The sequence below is a fragment of the Heloderma suspectum genome, chromosome 2, assembly GCF_057233095.1.
Source record: "Heloderma suspectum isolate Gila_16-S chromosome 2, 16-S_ref, whole genome shotgun sequence".
Classification (NCBI taxonomy): Eukaryota; Metazoa; Chordata; class Lepidosauria; order Squamata; family Helodermatidae; genus Heloderma; species Heloderma suspectum.
The window spans coordinates 70857535-70876663 of NC_139459.1; the positions used below are offsets into that span (position 1 = coordinate 70857535).

The 19129-nt window shown below is 46.7% G+C and overlaps 1 protein-coding gene across 1 annotated transcript; it reads left to right on the forward strand.

Annotated features, from left to right (window-relative positions):
• Positions 1-256: 256 nt before the first annotated feature.
• Positions 257-8949, forward strand: LOC146352332 (sorting nexin-17-like). Its single transcript, XM_084829653.1, has 3 exons — positions 257-425; positions 8237-8738; positions 8823-8949. The coding sequence occupies exons 1-3, from the start codon at positions 257-259 to the stop codon at positions 8947-8949; spliced, it is 798 nt and encodes a 265-aa protein (XP_084685779.1).
• Positions 8950-19129: the final 10180 nt, after the last annotated feature.

Genomic DNA, 19129 nt, shown 5'->3' on the forward strand with positions numbered 1-19129 from the left:
AAAGTGGGTAGTGCCACCTTTTCTCTTTTTCTCTTTGTGCCAACCCCTCCTCCCTCTCTCTCCCTTTCTGCCACTATCTCTCACACTATTTTCTGCCACCCTTTCTCTATTCCATCACCATCAACTGCCCTCTCCCTACCTACACACACAGCTGAATTGGTGGGATCTTCTCTCTGATCTCATGCTGCATCTTTGAAATGCATCATGGGGTCAGGGACTAAAGGAAGCACCGTTGCCATCCCCCTGCAGCCCAGAGATGGCAAGGAGCAATGGAGGCATGCTGGGGGAGTTTGCCTTCAACTGCCCAGCGGATGTAGAGATAAACCTCCGTGCCTCTGCCAGCCTTCTCCAGCTCAGAGCCAGGATGGTGGAGACGTGTCTCTCTGCCTGCCAGGTGATTGGTTCTCCAGTCACCCAGCAGGCATGTAGGCAGATAAAGCACCTTCAGGAGTGCCTTTAGGAATTGCTGACCAGTACTCCCCTCACTCAGCCTTTCTCAAAGGAAAGGCCAAGTGCGGGACAAGCTGTTGCACCTGTGATTACAACCCTGTGCACCTTCAGGAAGCAGCATCCAATGCTGCTCTCCAGCTGTCTATTGCCTGACACTTTGTCAGATTCAAAATGGATTGGGACAGATTACAGAAATCTGATGTCCAAACCCACCCATTTTTGGATTCTGTCCCATCATTATTTATCTAATTAATTAAAACACGTTTAGTTTTTCATTTAAAAATAACCAAAGCAGCTTACACCAGGCCCTCTAACCCATATGACGAGTTATAGCTGATAAAAGCCCTGTTCATATATTTATCTGAATGCATGAAGGGGGGGGGGTAGAATCACACATACCTAACCTCTGTGCATTCAGTGTAAAAGAGTTCCACTTGGAACACTGTAGATGTGGAGCCCTCCCTCTCACCACACAATCAAGATCCCAGAATTCCATGGAAAGAACATTCTGTGTGTACCGTTGTATGGGTGTGCAGTTTTTCAGTCATTATGCTAAATGTATATATTGTAATTTCATGTGTTGTAATCCTTGTAAGCCACCCAGAAAACTTCAATTATAAAGCAACCTGTAAATTGTATAAATTAATAAATAAAAACAAATATCATGTACATATGATCCTGCTCCCACATTTTGGAACACTTTGAAGATTATTGAATACAGTTTTGGTCAAATCTAATCTAACTATGTGGAATCCACACTGATTACGTATGATCCGGTCCAAATTTGTTTGTATTTAAAGTGTCCCAGAATTGCTACAACAAACTATCAAGTTACCCTTCTGGAATTTGTCACAGGGAATTATGTCGAACATGGACCCAGGCACCATCCCTCGGTCAAAAACCCTATCCCACCCTTTTGTTCCCATTCTCTCTCTCTCTCTTTTTTTTAAAGGATGTGTGCATCATCTTTCCACAAGAAGTATTCTATTCCCTTCTTTGTTTTTATACATACAAATGTAGAAACATCTTTAGGAACTCCACCCAGAATTGCTGATTAGAATACTTTTATAATTGGGTTTCAAAACGTTGAAGCTTTAAAAGAAATATTCAAGCCAATACACTGTTATTGGGATTAATGAAATGTTCTTAGGGCTTTGTCATGCCAAGTTGGTGAAACACTTTTCATCTTTGAAGATGGAAAGCAAACAGTTCCCAAATTGAGGAGCTTTTAGTTTGAGACCTTAGGTGATTTTCTTTTATGACCTGCCATACAATTTGTGAATTATCATCATGAAAGTTTCCAAACTATAAGGAAATGGAGTTCTAATTACAATACAGAAAGAAAATACTAAAATCCACCATAACTTCTTATCCCTTTTTTATTTGATTTGACATGATTCTAATAATAATCATAAAAAGAAAACATTCTACCAAGCTTTCAAGTTTGTCTAATTCTAATCTTAAATATAATCCACCTTCCACCCCTGCTTCAATAAATTTGGGAATCATAGAATCATAGAATAGTAGGGTTGGAAGGGGCCTACAAGGCCATCGAGTCCAACCCCCTGCTCAATGCAGGAATCCGAGTCAGAGCATCCCTGACAAATGGCTGTCCAGCCTCGTCTTGAACGCCTCCAGTGTGGGAGAGCCCACCACCTCCCCAGGTAATTGGTTCCATTGTCGTATTGCTCTTACAGTCAGGAAATTTTTCCTGATGTTCAGACGGAATCTGGCTTCTTGTAACTTGAGCCCATTATTCCGTGTCCTGAACTCTGGGATGATCAAGAAGAGATCCTGGCCTTCTTCTAGTAGGGAAGAACTACTAATGATGGAATGGATATTGCCAATGTATTCTATAGTCCCACCTCCTCTCAATACAGGAATCTCTCAATTTTCTTTTATAGAAAAACATATTTGCCTCTGGATTTTTGTCACAGAACTGTAAGAGTCTATTTGTAATAGCAGCTGATCCTGAAACTGAAGCAGCCTATTTCAAACAATAGTTTTCCCCTTATAATCTTTGACAGCAAAGTACTGAACTGAGCATATACACAATACAGTTTATAGGTATTAACTATAGTTCTGCTACATGCACTTTGTAAAGTTTGCATATGAACTAATATTTAGATTAGCCTGCTGATCGGAAAGAGGGTTAGCAAATTAAATCTGGAACCAGAAGGGAGACAGGAAATCTCCCAATTGATTCTGTAGAGATAGGGTTGGGTTATAGATGTACAACCCAATTGATTCTGTAGAGATAGGCAAGTCCAGCCTTAGGAGTGGGCGAGCTTTGTGCTCGCTTGCCCAGGCCACCAAGCTGAAGACGGTGCTGAGCTGAGCTTGGTGACTCGATGTTTGTTGAGTGTACTGTCTGCAGTGAACTAGGGCCAACAAAAACAGTAAAGGCACAAGCCTATCCATATTTAGGTGTGTTAGAAAAAGAGACTCCCTAACTGTTGGCGTCTCAAGTTACATAAAAGCCCAAGAGGTGAAAAAATGTAGGCAGAGCAAAAAGAAAATCATACTGACGTGCTCATGACTAACAGTTTGGTATGCTGATACTGACTGTTTATTGGCTATTGACTTGGTGAGCCGATGTACTAACTGTTTCATTGGTTACTGGTAAGAACAATAGAAGCAATATGGTATAAAAGGCTTTTGCACACATGTCTCGGGGTCCAGACTGCTCTGCACCCGTTTTGCAAAACGTTTCAATAAAATAGTGTTGGATCCACTGCTGCCTGCCTGGCATCCTTTCCTTCTAAACCGAAAGCAAGGACTATTTTTATCTAACAATTTGGTGCCGTGACTCGGATCCTGCTTCGGGGCGCGTCCCCTTCGCGCTGAGCCGAGGGGCCGCGGAGGAGAAGTGGCCACAGGCGGTTGTTTTACACTGCCTTCTCCTCACGATGGCGGCGGCGGAGGCGCTCGGGGACCAACGCCAGAGGAAGAGGGAGATGTGATCACTCCTTTTAGGCACCGGCAGTGGATCAATAAGCAGCTGGACGCAGCTGCGGGCAGGACAGAAGAGGCTTTTGGGGTAAGTGAAACAGCTTACATTAGGGGATAAACGCGGGATGGTGGTGTGTTTGTGATTGTGTGAGACGCCTTCGGGCGAAGCGAGTGGGGAGCCCCAATCTGCATTTCCCTACCCTGGAGACAGGCTGGGTCAGAGGAGGGCGAAGCGCAAGAATTGCTGATTGAAATTCCCACCGTCATGGGCGGGTCCCAATTTAAGTCTGCGAAGAAGTCCCATACGCCCTTGGAGTGTTGTTTGCGCAATTGGTCACGTTTTAAGCAAGATTATAGAACTAAGATGACAAAGGATCGTCTTGTCTTTTTTTGCACTCGGGAATGGCCAATATTAGAACCCAAATGGCCATCTGAGGGGTCTTTTGACCCAACCTTGGTATCTGATGTGCGAACAACAGTAGCACAGAGGGGAAGTTGGGACCAGTTCCCTTATATTGATTTGTGGGCAACTTGTGTACCCCTCGGCGGCAGGCCCGCCCCATGGGTAATTAAATGTATGTCCTTGGCCCTCCCTGTGATAATTAAGAAAAAATTGACCTTCCCTATTAGAGAGGTCCCCGACCCTACTGCCCAATATCCTCAAGGGACGTTGTTTGTTTATGTCCCATTCACGACATCTGACTTGTATAATTGGAAACAATTTAACCCCTCCTTTGAGGAGGACCCCAGTCCATTGTTGTCCTTAATAGAAAATGTGAGGCTCACACACAATCCTACCTGGAACGACACACAGATGTTATTAAACACTTATTTCCTTAGTCACAAACCGAGTATTCTTGCCGGCGCGCGCCAAACTTAGGGAGGAGCTCCCCCTTGTGACCGAAGATCAGATAGCAGCAGTGTTGCCTTTAAGACAGCCTGATCGGAGACTAGCCACCGCTGCACAAAGGCAGAGGCATGCCGTATTTTTGGCTCATTTTAGCAGGCATGAGACAAGCCGCGCGGAGGGCCCCCAATTTGCAAAAAGTCCTGACTTTAAAACAAGACAAAAACGAGCCTCCTGCCATGTTCCTCCGAAGGCTAAGGGAAGCCTTTACCAAGTATACTGATGTTGACTTGAATGACCCAAATAATTTAAAGATTCTCACGACTCAGTTCGTGAGAAATAGTTGCCAAGACATCAGAAAGAGAAACAGAAAAGGGCCTCCCTTAGGAAAAGATCAGTGCCTTCTATAAAAAGATTAGACACTGAAAGTGAGATTGTAAAGCCCTAAAACAGAAAGAGAAAGAAAGTAGAGGGGAGGAGCAGAGAGAGTTCTGTATAAACAAGAAAGAGATTAAGACAGATGGGGCCCGGCCCCCTCTTAGCCGTCTCTGAGGCAAGACGGGACCCCATGGTCAAAATAATGGTTGGGGGCCGCTCTTACAAAGCCCTTGTGGACACAGGGGCCACCCTGTCCGTCCTCCCCCTCAGTGAGCCCCCAACGGGAGGTGGGGGGTTCACCACCATAATGGGGGTCGAGGGAAGGGCAACCTAAGTGCCCCTCTCTCATCCCCTGTTCACCAAAGTTGGGAAAACACACCTAGAACATGCATTTGTCTGTACCCCCTCCTGTCCGGTGGCATTGCTAGGAAGGGACTTATTGACTAAACTCCAAATTGAGATTGCTTTTACTCCTGACGGAAGGATGGAGATACGGCTCCCTAAACAGCAGAGTAGTAACTACCAAATGGCTCTTTTAAAGGTTGCAGAAAAATCCACCCCAGAGGCCACCGAAGACTGGAGCCTAATAGAAAACAGAGTCAACCATCTAGGGGGGGGTTATAAAGTGTCAAAAGAAAAAGTACAGTTGGCCCAACCAACTGTAAAATTCCTAGGCTACCACTTAACTAAAGGGATTCAGAGCCTAGGGCAAGAAAGAGTTGAAGTCATCCGTGACACTCCTGTCCCTAAGTCCCCCCACGAATTGAGGGCCTACCTGGGGTTGACCAGATTCTGCCGACTATGGATAGCAAACTATGGGGAAACAGTGCGGCCGCTGTATGAGGCGCTGCAGAAAGATAGACTGGATAAATGGAAATGGACTAAGGAAATGAATAAGTCTTTCCTCAGTCTTAAAGCTGCTCTTGTGTCACCACCCGCACTGGCCGTACCAAATCCCAGCCAGCCATTTAGACTTTATGTGCATGAAAATAAGGGCATAGCTTCGGGAGTGCTTTGCCAGCGAAAAGGGCCCTCTTGGAGACCAGTGGGATATTATTCCAAAGTCCTAGATGTCGTAGCACGAGGATGGCCAAGTTGCCTAAGAGCAGTAGCGGCAGCAGCTCTGATCTGTACCGAGGCCGAGAAAATGACGATGGAAGGACCCATTAAAGTTTGGGTGCCGCATGGGGTGCCACAAATTTTGAGATCAAGAGGAGGAAGCAAATTTCTCAACCCGGCCCAGCATTCCCAATATGAAATAGGTTTACTAATGTTAGAAAAAGACTGTCCTCTTATTCTTTGGCTGTCAGCTCTTTGCTAGACCTTTGAGCTATTAGTCATAATTATGAGCCCACCGGACACATGTCCAGTGGCAGTGTACATCTGTTAAAAAGGGGAAGTCTGATGAGACAGTCACATAAGCATAATCAGAAATAAACATGTTGACACAGTCGTGCTCTAAGGAGTCAGCTAACAGCTCAGTCAGTTGACATGTCTTGTGGCTAACAGAAAATTGTAAAGGGGAGGGGGTATAAAAAGACTTATGCTTGCTTAGCTCGGGGTCCAGACTGCTAACTGCTCTGCACCCGTTTTGCAAAACGTTCAATAAAATAGTGTTGGATCCACTGCTGCCTGTCTGGCATCCTTTCTTTCAACCAGAAGCAAGAACTTTTTATCTAACAATTTGGTGCCGTGACTCGGATCCTGCTTCGGGGTGCGTCCCCTTTGCACTGAACCGAGGGGCCGTGGAGGAGAAGTGGCCACAGGCGGTTGTTTACACTGCCTTCTCCTCACGACGGCGGCGGCAAAAGCGCTTGGGGACCAACGCCAGAGGAAGAGGGAGACGTGATCACTCCTTTTAGGCACCGGCAGTGGATCAATAAAGCAGCTGGACGCAGCTGCGGGTGGGACAGAAGAGGCTTTTGGGGTAAGTGAAACAGCTTACATTAGGGGATAAATGCGGGACGGTGGTGTGTTTGTGATTGTGTGAGATGCCTACGGGCGAAGCGAGTGAGGAGCCCCGATCTGCATTTCCCTACCCCGGAGACGGGCTGGGTCAGAGGAGGGCGAAGCACGAGAATTGTTGATTGAAATCCCCACCGTCATGGGCGGGTCCCAATCTAGGCCTACAGGAGAGTCCCATATGCCCTTGGAGTGTTGTTTGCGCAACTGGTCACATTTTAAGCAAGTTTATAGAACTAAGATGACAAAGGATTGCCTTGTCCTTATTTGTGCCTGGGAATGGCCGGTAGTAGAACCCAAATGGCCACCCGAGGGGTCTTTTGACCCAACCCTGGTATCTGCTGTGCGTATAATAGTAACACAGAGGGGAAGTTGAGACCAGTTCCCCTATATCGATTCATGGGCGACCTGCGTACCCCTTGGCGGCAAGCCCACTCCGTGGGTTGTCAAATGCATGTCTCTGGCCCCTCCTGTGATGGTCAATAAGAAACCAACCATCCTTGCGGGGGCACGGGCCAGGTTTAGAGAGGAACACCCCCAGGCAACTGAGGATGAGACGGCAGCAGCTCTGCCCACAGGACGGCCCGATTGGGGGGTAGCCATGGCGGCACAGAGACAGCTACATGCTGAGTATTTTCGGTTCGTTTTAGCGGGCATGAAGCAAACTGCGCGGGGGGCCCCCAATTTGCAAAAAGTCCTGACTTTAAAACAAGACAAAAACGAACCTCCTGCCATGTTCCTCCAAAGGCTAAGGGAAGCCTTCGCCAAGTATAGTGATATTGACTTGAAGGACCCAAATAATTTAAGGATTCTCACGACTCAGTTTGTGGGAAATAGTTGCCAAGACATCAGAAAGAAGTTGCAGAAAGTTGAGAGAAGATTGGTGGCTGACCTAAGTGTTTTAGTAGAGCCCAGAAAGTTTATGAAAGACAAGAGGCAAGCGAAGCTCCTCGCTGCGGTTCTCAGACCCAACAAAGGAGGAGCTAAGAAGAGAGGAAAAGGAGGGAGGAAGGGGTCCTCCCTGAGAAGAGACCAGTGTGCCTTCTGTAAGAAAATTAGGCACTGGAAGCGTGACTGTGAAGCCTTGAAGCAAAAAGAGAGAGAGGAGGGTGTGGAGGGGGGGGGCAGAAAGGATTTTGCATGAACAAGAAAGAGACTAAGACAGACCGGGGCCCAGCCCCCTCTGAGCCGTCTCTGAGGCAAAGACGGGACCCCATAGTCAAAATTAAAGTTGGGGGCTGCTCCTACGATGCCCTTGTAGATACAGGGGCCGCCCTGTCCATCCTCCCCCCTTAGCCAACCACCAACGGGAAGTGGGGGATCTACCACCATAATGGGGGTCGAGGGAAGGGCAACCCGAGTGCCCCTTTCTTGTCCCTTGCTCACCAAGGTTGGGAAAACACACCTAGCACATGCATTTGTCTGTACCCCCTCCTGTCCGGTGGCATTGTTAAGAAGGGACTTATTGACTAAGCTCCAAATTGAGATTGCTTTCACTTCTGACGGAAGGATAGAAGTACAGCTCCCCAAGCAACAGAGCAGTAACTATCAAATGGCCCTTTCAAAGGTCGCAGAGGAGCCCGCCCCAGAGGCAGACGAGGACTGGTGCTTAATAGAAAACAGAGTCAATCCCCTAGTTTGGGCCAGGGTCGGAAGGGCCTCTCGTGCCAAGTTGGCAACACCGTCAGCTGAAGTCCCTACAAGATAAGGTCTCCAAGGAGGAGTTCATCCGCTTGGCACAGACCCTCAAGTATTACAGCTATCTCAAATTTGACCCCTGCATCACAGACTTCCCCGAAAAGGGCTGCCACATCATTGTGGGGGCTGAGAATAGTAAGCTGAACTTCCAGGTCAAGCTGCCCAATGACCAGATCAAGGAGGGACGTTTCAAGGTGACCCGAATGCGCTGCTGGCGGGTCACTTCCTCGGTCACTGTGCACAACGAGACATCAGGCCCTACCGCTGGCAAGTCAGAGGTGAAGCTAGAACTTGCCTTTAAGTACCTGATAAATAAAGACTGCCTACAGTGGGTCACAATCACCAGCCTGCAGGCCATAATGCTGAGCACCTGCCTGCAGTCTATGGTGGATGAACTGATGATGAGGAAAAAAAAAAAATCAAGAGGCAGCATCCGCAAGATGTTCCGCAGGCAAGTCAATAGAGCCCTGCAGCAGCCAGGCACCCAGCAAGCAGTAAAGGCTCCCCCTCTTTTGGATTCTCCTGATGCAAGCAGGGAGTCTATTGCAAAAGTCTCAAGCAAATTGGGCTCCGTCAGTCTGCGTGCCATTAGCCGTTCCAGCTCTTCTGCTGACATTGGGGCCAACTACACCTTTAAAAGCATTGGTGATAAAGACCTCTAGGGGCCCTGCCCTGACGCAACTCTGTGGGATATAAAATCTCCTCCTGGGTAGATCTCCATGTGCCTCAACCCCAGCCAGCTGCCCACCCTCTTGTCTACATAGATGGGGAGACGGCGCGACCGCTGTATGAGGCACTGCAAAAAGATAAATAAGTCTTTCCTCAGTCTCAAAGCTGCCCTTGTGTCGCCACCTGCCCTAGCCATACCAAATCCCAGTCGACCATTTAGACTCTATGTGCATAAAAATAAAGGCGTAGCCTCGAGAGTACTTTGCCAGCGAAAGGGCCCCTCCTGGAGGCCGGTGGGATATTACTCCAAGGTCCTTGATGTCGTGGCAAGAGGCTGGCCGAGTTGCTTAAGGACAAATGAGGCCGCAAAGAGGGCAGCCAAAGAAAGAATCCAAGAGACATTTCTTGTCTTACCCAGAAGAGAGGAGCCCCCACATACTCCCCTTCCGAGTTACAGATGGCACAAGAACACAGAGTAAGTCCCCGTGGCGACGGATGGATCCAGATGACAGATGGGAGACTGCTCCTACCGCAGACCCTGCAGGGAGCTATCTTAGAACAAGTGCATCACTCTCTTGGACATCCTGGGGCATCAGCTATGATTGACCATTGCAAGAGGCTGTTCGTCTCTCTTGGCCTAACTGTACGTGCCCATCGATTAGCAGCAACATGTGAGGTTTGCCAGAAAATTAATTTCCCCAGGGCACCCCCTCCACCAAAGGGAGGGCGACCATGGGCGTAATATCCCTTCCAGAGGGTGCAGATTAATTTTGCTGAAATGCCACCGTGTAGGGGTTGCAGATACTTGCTTGTAATAGTGTGTCAAATGACAGGGTGGGTAGAGGCGTTTCCATGCAGAAACTGTAGTTGCTAAGTTGTTACAGGAGGTGGTGCCCCGGTTCTCCCTGCCTGAGGTTCTAGAGTCCCACCAGGGCTCACATTTCACCTCAGCTGTTATGCAAGGGTTGGCACAAGCTCTGGGGGTAGAGTGGCACTCACACTGCCCTTAGAGACCCCAGGCGAGTAGGCAGGTTGAAAGAACTAATCGGAGTCTCAAGGAGACTCTAACCAAGCTCCAGCAAGGGGTAAGACTCACTTAGGTAGAGGCTCTGCCAATAGCTTTGACAAAGCTTCGAAAAATGCCAGGAAAAGACATAAAGCTGTCCCCCTTTGAGCTAATGTTTAGGTTCCTGCCTCGGGTACACTGCAGAAGGAGGGAGGAAGTCAAGTGGGAGATAGGTAATCAGATGCTAAGAGATCAGTTGACTTCTCTACAGTCTGTTCTTTCACAGCTACGAGCTTATTCCGTTCCGTTCCAGAGATTGCTGTTAGATGCACCTATCCATCTCTTCCAGACAAAAGACGAGGTGTTGCTGAAAAAGTAGAATAAAAAAGCTTTAAAGGAAGGGTGGGAGGGGCCTTATTTGGTGGGACCAACCAGCCACTCGTGTATAAAGCTTGTGGGTTCTAGCAAATGGACACATTGCAGCCGGATAAAGCCATTTAGGCGACCCTTGCTTCCTTCTGTCACCTGGAAAGAACAGGAGGACACGGGCAACGGTCCTCTGCTCCCTGGCACCCGACCGGAAGCTGCCAGGGACACAGGCGAAGAAACCATCCAAGAGCCACAATCGCCTCTTGTTTATAAATCCCAGCAGTTAATTGAAACTGCTCTGTCAAAACAAATGCTCTTGCTTTATTGTGCTGATAGAGAAACCCCGTTTTAAAACGCTTTAAGACATGAGTAAAGACTTAAAGGAGGGAATTGTTAGAAAAAGACTGTCCTCTTATTCTTTGGCTGTCAGCTCTTTGCTAGACCTTTGAGCTATTAGTCATAATTATGAGCCCACTGGACACATGTCCAGTGGCAGTGTACATCTGTTAAAAAGGGGAAGTCTGGTGAGACAGTCACATAAGCATAATCAGAAATAAACATGTTGACACAGTCGTGCTCTAAGGAGTCAGCTAACGGCTCAGTCAGTTGACATGTCTTGTGGCTAACAGAAAATTGTAAAGGGGAGGGGGTATAAAAAGACTTATGCTTGCTTAGCTCGGGGTCCAGACTGCTAACTGCTCTGCACCCGTTTTGCAAAACGTTCAATAAAATAGTGTTGGATCCACTGCTGCCTGTCTGGCATCCTTTCTTTCAACCAGAAGCAAGAACTTTTTATCTAACACTAACGAACGAAAACCTCACTTTTAAGGCTTGCTCTAGTTTTAATATCGCCACACTACTGCCAACATTACTGGGCACAAACAGATCGGGACTTCCAGATCATGACTGCCTTGAAGTATTAGACCTAAACACCAAAGGCCGACCAGACCTTGAGGACGAATCAATAGAGGGAGCCAAAGACCTGTTTGTAGATAGGTCTTATGCTAGATGGAAGGCGCTACACAGGAGCGGCCCTCGTTACTCTAGACGAGAATGTGCACGAGGAAAGGTTGCCTCCTCATTTCTCCACCCAATCCGCTAAGTTGGTAGCCTAAAAAGAGCCCTGCAGGCAAGCAAAAGGAAGCGAGTATACCGATAGCAAAAATGCCTTCGCCGTTGTGCACGCTCATGGGCAACTGTAGAAAGAGAAGGGATTCCTTACAGCAAACGGATCTCCAGTGGCTAATGGCGGCCTAATAGTGGATCTTCTAGATGCCCTCCAGCTACCCTCACAAGTGGGTGTTGTCCACGTCCGAGCCCATGGGAAAGAAAAAGAAGAAAAATGAAGACAGGGAAACCAGAAGGCAGATGAGGCCGCAAAAAGAGCAGCCAGAGAGGGAATCCAAGGAACATTCCTCATTCTACCCAAAAGAAAAGAGCGCCCCACATACTCCCCTGCTGAGTTACAGATGGCACAAGAACACAGAATAAGTCCCTGCGACAACAGATGGATCCAGATGACAGATGGAAGACTGCTTCTTCCACAGACCCTGCAGAGGGTTGTTCTAAAACAAGTTCACCATTCTCTTGGACACCCTAGAGCATCAGCCATGATTGACTATTGCAAGAGGCTGTTTGTCTCCCCTGGCATAACTGTATGTGCCCACCGACTGGCCGCAACCTGTAAAGTCTGCCAGAAAACCAACCCTCCCAGGGCACCCCCTCCTCCAAAAGGAGGGCGACCATGGGCCTACTATCCTTTCCAGAGGGCGCAGATTGATTTTGCTGAAATGCCACCATGTAGGGGTTACAGGTATTTACTTGTAATAGTGTGTCAAATGACAAGGTGGGTAGAGGCGTTTCCATGTAGAAACTGCCAAGCTAAAACTGTTGTTGCTAAATTGTTACAGGAGGTGGTGCCCCGGTTCCCCCTGCCCGAAGTTATAGAGTCCGATCAGGGCTCACACTTCACCTCAGTTATTACATGGGGACTGGCACAGACTCTAGGAGTAGAGTGGCATTTACATTGCCCCTGGAGGCCCCAGGCAAGTAGACAAGTTGAAAGAATCAATCGGAGCCTCAAGGAGACTTTAACCAAACTCCAACGAGGGGTGAAGCTCACTTAGGTTGAGGCTCTGCCAATAGCTTTAACAAAGCTTCGAAGGATGCCAAGAAAAGACATAAAATTGTCCTCCTTCGAACTGATGTTTAGGTTCCCGCCTCGGGTACACTGCAGAAGGGGGGAGGAAGTCAAGTGGGAGATGGGTAATCAGATGTTAAGAGATCAGTTGACTTCTCTACAGTCTGTTCTTTCACAGCTACGAGCTTATTCCGTTCCGTTCCAGAGACTGCCGTTAGATGCACCTATCCATCTCTTCCAGACGGGAGACGAGGTGTTGCTGAAAAAGTAGAGTAAAAAAGCTTTAAAGAAAAGGTGGGAGGGGCCTTATTTGGTGGGACCAACCAGCCACTCGTGTATAAAGCTTGTGGGTTCTAGCAAATGGACACATTGCAGCCGGATAAAGCCATTTAGGCGACCCTTGCTTCCTTCTGTCACCTGGAAAAAACAGAAGGACACGGGAACAGTCCTTTGCTCCCTGGCACCCCTCCGGAAGCTGCCAGGGACACAGGCGAAGAAGCCATCCAGGAGCCACAATCACCTGTAATATACAAGTCACAACATCTGGGAAAAGCTCGGGATCGAATTACAAAAAAACTTGTAATATGAAGCAAGTATTGTGGGTGGTGTTGGTAACGTTAGTCAAAAAAATATTAACATAGATAGTGATACCTCAAGGACTTGGGCTTGACAGCTTTAAGATAAAACCCCGAAATGTCACACCTACAGCCCTCAAACCACTTCTGGTACAGATCCCCAAGAAAGAGAGGCGTCCCTAAAAAACCAGGTTAGGAATCCCAATAACAGAGGAAACTAATAATGTGTGGTTAGAGTAGATAAAGTATACAGCCAAGTCCTTAAATAAGTCTGACTGTTTTGTTTGTGCCACAGAAAAATCAGTAGCAAAGGTGCTGCCTTTTCCTCTAAGGTGGGACACTCCTTCCCTCCTCATCTGTGTGATCCGTTTGTTCCAGCACCCTAACGCATGGGGAGAAAAAAGTGCCAGACTCTCAATAAACTATACCCGTGATGCTATAAAGGGATTGGCTGAGCAACTAGATGCCACTAGCCAAATGGCCTAGGAAAATCAGCATGTTCTTGATATGATGTTAGCGGAAAAAGGGGGGTTTGTGTCATGCTAAGTAGATGGTGTTGCACCTTCATCCCTAACAACACTGCCCCAAATGGCACAGTAACAAGGGCTTTGCAAGGTCTCAACGCCTTGTCTGAAGAATTAGCCGAGAATTCAGAGATTAACAACCCCGTGACCGCCTGGTTAAAAAAAAAAGTGGTTTAGAAAATAGAAACACCTAGCAGCCTCAATCCTTATCTTGCTTGTAGTGGTAATAAAAGTTCTAGTATTATTTGGTTGTTGCATTATCCCCTGTGTTAGAGGCTTATCCCAGCGATTGATAAAAACCGCTCTGTCAAAACAGATGCTCTTGCTTTATTGTACCAATAAAGAGGCTCCGTTTTAAATGCTTTAAGACATGAATAAAGACTTAAAGGAGGGAATTGTTAGAAAAAGAGACTCCGTAACTGTTGGCGTCTCAAGTTACATAAAAGCCCGAGTGGTGAAAAAATGTAGGCAGAGCAAAAAGAAAATCATACTGACGTGCTCATGACTAACAGTTTGGTAAGCTGATACTGACTGTTTATTGGCTATTGACTTGGTGAGCCGATGTACTAACTGTTTCATTGGTTACTGGTAAGAACAATATAAGCAATATGGTATAAAAGGCTTTTGCACACATGTCTCGGGGTCCAGACTGCTCTGCACCCGTTTTGCAAAACGTTTCAATAAAATAGTGTTGGATCCACTGCTGCCTGCCTGGCATCCTTTCCTTCTAAACCGAAAGCAAGGACTATTTTTATCTAACAGGTGGAAAAAAGTCCCATAACTCCCAGCATTCCCCAGCCAGCTAGGCTGGCTGGGGAATGCTGGGAGTTGTAGGGCTTTTCTCCATCTAAACACGCATAGGATGGTACCCTAAGTGTCTTTAACCTTTTTTACTCAAAGTCCTACAGGTTGTTTATAAGTCACTATAAAAATGAACTTCCGTCAATTAGTTTTAAAGTACGTTCCCTTTTCACTTTCCAGGTTAATGTCATTTGTTCTGGATTAAAAATCAGCAGCCCCTTCATGGATCACTGCCTTGTTGTGGCGAAGGGGCTTGCGTAACTCAGTGAAGCCATAAGCTATGCCGTGCAGGGCCACCCAAAATGGACAGGTCATGGTGGAGAGTTCTGACAAAGTGTGGTCCACTGGAGAAGGAAATGGCAACCCACTCCAGTATTCTTGCCAAGAAAACCCCATGGAACGTATCACCAGGCTAAAAGATATGACGCCGCAAGATGAGCCCCTCAGGTCAGAAGGTGTCCAATATACTACTGGGGAAGAGCAGAGGGAATTTCCAAGTAGCACCAGAAAGAGTGAAGCGGCTGAGCCAAAGCCGAAAGGACACTCAGCTGTGGATGTGTCTGGTGGTGAAAAGAAAGCCCGATGCTGTAAAGAACAATATTGTTTAGGAACCTGGAATGTCAGATCAATGAATCAAGGTAAGCTGGAGGTGGTCAAACATGAGATGACAAGACTGAACATCAACATCTTGGGAATCAGCGAACTAAAATGGACAAGCATGGGCGAATTTAATTCAGGTGACCATCATATCTACTACTATGGGCAAGAATCCCTTAGAAGAAATGGAGTAGCACTCATAGTCAACAAAAGGGTGGGAAAAGCAGTACTGGGGTACAATCTCAAAAACGACAGAATGATCTCAGTACGAATCCAAGGCAAACCATTCAACATCACAGTAATTCAAGTCTATGCCCCAACCACTGAGGCCAAAGAAGCTGAGGTTGATCGGTTCTATGAAGACCTACAACACCTTCTAGAACTAACACCAAAGAAAGATGTCCTCTTCATCATAGGGGATTGGAATGCTAAAGTAGGAAGTCAGGAAATCACCAGGATAACAGGCAAGCATGGCCTTGGTGTACAAAATGAAGCAGGACAAAGGCTAATAGAGTTTGGCCAAGAGAACACGCTGATCATAGCAAACACTCTTTTCCAACAACACAAGAGGCGACTCTACACATGGACATCACCAGATGGTCAATATCGAAATCAGATTGATTATGTACTTTGAAGCCAAAGATAGAGAAGCTCTATACTGTCAGTAAAAACAAGACCTGGAGCTGACTGTGGCTCAGATCATGAGCTGCTTCTTGCAAAATTCCGGCTTAAATTGAAGAACGTAGGGAAAACCACTAAACCATTCAGGTATGACCTAAATCATATCCCCTATGAATATACAGTGGAGGTGAGGAATAGATTTAAGGGATTAGACCTCATAGACAGAGTGCCTGAGGAACTATGGACGGAGGTCCATAACACTGTTCAGGAGGCAGCAACGAAATCCATCCCAAAGAAAAAGAAATGCAAGAAAGCCAAGTGGCTGTCTGATGAGGCTTTACAAGTAGCTGAGGAAAGAAGGGAAGTGAAAAGCAAGGGAGAAAGGGGAAGATATATCCAACTGAATGCAGAGTTCCAGAGAATAGCAAGGAGAGACAAGAAGGCCTTCTTAAATGAACAATGCAAAGAAATCAAGGAAAACAATAGAATGGGAAATACTAGAGATCTTTTCAAGGAAATCGGAGATCTCAAGGGAACGTTTTGTGCAAAGACGGGCATGATAAAGGGCAAAGAAGGCAGGGACCCAACAGAAGCAGATGAGATTAAGAAGAGGTGGAAAGAATACACAGAAGAACTATACAGGAAAGATCTTAATGTCCCCGATAATCATGATAGTGTGCTCACTGAACTTGAGCCGGACATCTTAGAGAGTGAAGTCAAGTGGGCCTTAGGAAGCATTACTAACAACAAAGCTAGCGGAGATGACAGTATTCCAGCTGAGCTATTTAAGATCCTAAAAGATGATGCTGTTAAAGTGCTGCACTCAATATGCCAACAAATCTGGAACACTCAACAGTGTCCACAAGACTGGAAAAGGTCAGTTTACATTCCAATTCCAAAGAAGGGCAATGCCAAAGAGTGTTCAAACTACCATACAATTGTGCTCATTTCACATGCCAGCAAGGCGATGCTCAAAATCCTACAAGCTAGGCTTCAGCAGCATGTGAACCAAGAACTACCGTAAGTAAAAGCTGGGTTTCAAAGAGGCAGAGGAACTAGAGATCAAATCGCCAACATTCGCTGGATCATGGAGAAAGCAAGAGAATTCCAGAAAAACATCTATTTCTGCTTCATTGACTATGCTAAAGCCTTTGATTGTGTGGATCACAACAAACTGTGGCAAATTCTGAAAGAGATGGGGGTACCAGACCACCTTACCTGTCTCCTGAGAAGCCTGTACGAGGGTCAAGAAGCAACAGTAAGAACCGGACATGGAACAACCGATTGGTTCCAAATTGGGAAAGGAGTACGACAAGGCTGTATATTGTCACCCTGCTTATTTAATTTATATGCAGAGTACATCATGAGAAATGCCGGGTTGGATGAATCAGAGGTCGGAATTAAGATTGCCGGGAGAATTATCAACAACCTCAGATATGCAGACGATACCACCCTAATGGCAGAAAGAGAAAAGGATCTAAGGAGCCTCTTGATGAGGGTGAAAGAGGAGAGTGCAAAAGCTGGTTTGAAACTCAACATTAAAAAAATGAAGATCATGGCATCTGGCCCCGTCACTTCCTGGCATATAGAAGGGGAAGAAATGGAAGCAGTGACAGATTTTACTTTCTTGGGCTCCAAGTTCACGGCAGACAGTGACTGTAGCCATGAAATTAAAAGACGCTTGCTCCTTGGGAGGAAAGCTATGGCAAACCTAGACAGCATAGTAAGAATCAGAGACATCACCTTGCCGACCAAGGTTCGTATAATCAAAGCTATGGTTTTCCCAGTAGCAATGTATGGCTGAGAGCTGGACTATAAAGGAAGGCTGAGCGCCGAAGAATTGATGCTTTCGAACTGTGGTGCTGGAGAAGACTCTTACGAGTCCCCTGGACTGCAAGGAGGTCAAATTAGTCCATCCTAAAGGACATCAACCCTGACTGCTCATTGGAAGGACAGATACTGAAGCTGAAGCTCAACTATTTTGGCCACCTAATGTGAAGAGAAAACTCTCTGGAAAAGACACTGATGCTGGGAAAGACTGAAGGCAAAAAGAGAAGGGGACGGCAGAGGATGAGATGGCTAGATAGCATCACCGATGCAATGAATATGGACTTGAGCACACTCCGGGAGAGAGCACAGGACAGGAAGGCCTGGCGTGCTATGGTCCATGGGGTCATGAAGAGTCGGACACGACTTACTGACTGAACAACAACAAAAATGAGCAGGACATATCTTTACTTTGAAACAACATTACCAAGTGGTATAAGAACCACAAATATTATTAATGTCGAAACCTGACTTCCCACAGCTGAGGCACAAGTCTCAGTAAAACCCTTTAATGCAGTAATTAGCTATAAGCCTTTACAGTCCCAATAAACGTCCACAGTTAACAGATTACAACGTAGTTCTTTGACAAGAATCAGTTCAATCAGCCCTGGATTCAGCACACAGAATAAATCCAAATAGGTTCACGGTTCTAGCGAAAGCTGGAAGCTTTCCAGGTTACCAATACGTTGCTTCTAGCAAAGTCTACTGCCAGTTCTCTGGTTTAAATATAGGAGTGCGGCCGCTAAACATCACTATGAGACATTCAGACCTGGCAGGGAAACCTGGCAGTTGCTACAGTTTTTGTGAACTGCCCAGAGAGCTTCGGCTATTGGGCGGTATAGAAATGAAATAAATAAATAAATAAATAAATACAGCTCACCGGATGCCTCAGAACTGCCCTCTTTCGATGACGACGCACCAAAGGAGACACCTCCGAAACTCCTTCTCCAGCAGAGACCTCCTGCTGCTGCCCTCTTCCCATGAAAGCCATCCCTGGTTGAGAAGCAGGGGCCTTTGTCAAAGTCAGGTCTCCCAGCTGTGGAAGATAGGCCGAATCAGCGGCCTGCATCTCACCCCCTCCCAGCTCATAAGCCAGTCAGAGGCCCAACAGAACTGAGTTCTGAGGTGCCTGGCTTCCCATGACTAGGCCTGACTCTACAGCTTCCCCATCTGACTCAGAATCGGTGTCACAGGCTATAGCTCCCCCTGGATTGGGGCACAATTAAGGGTTATAGGTAATAATAGAAGAAATGGTAAGCTATGGGGGGCCTCTTCACCCAGGGTGCTTTTTACCCTAGGACCGGCCCTATCAGATGGGAAATGAATGGAAATGGTAGAATGAGAGAAAGAGAGGAGCTAGCGGGCTTATGTAGTCCTAATGCGAGCACAGAAAATACAGGACAAAGTAAGAAGGTATATAGTTGCAGGGCACTTAAACCAGAATACATGAGAAGCTTTATTCCCTTGATACAAAACTGAAGAGAGCTTAGGCCTAGCTGAACTCAAGGGACTGAGCATATGTTGGGTGTAAACAGGGGAGGGGTATGTGACAGAAGCCAAAGCTCTCCTCCTTCCTGTCTCTTTAAGATTTATTGTGCCCGAGGACTCTTCCATAAGAGCAAAAGGGTGCAGTCACATCTCAACCAACCCCATTTCAGGTTATACAAAAAGGACATCTCTTTCTTGGTTAATCCAGGCTGGCAGGAAACAAAG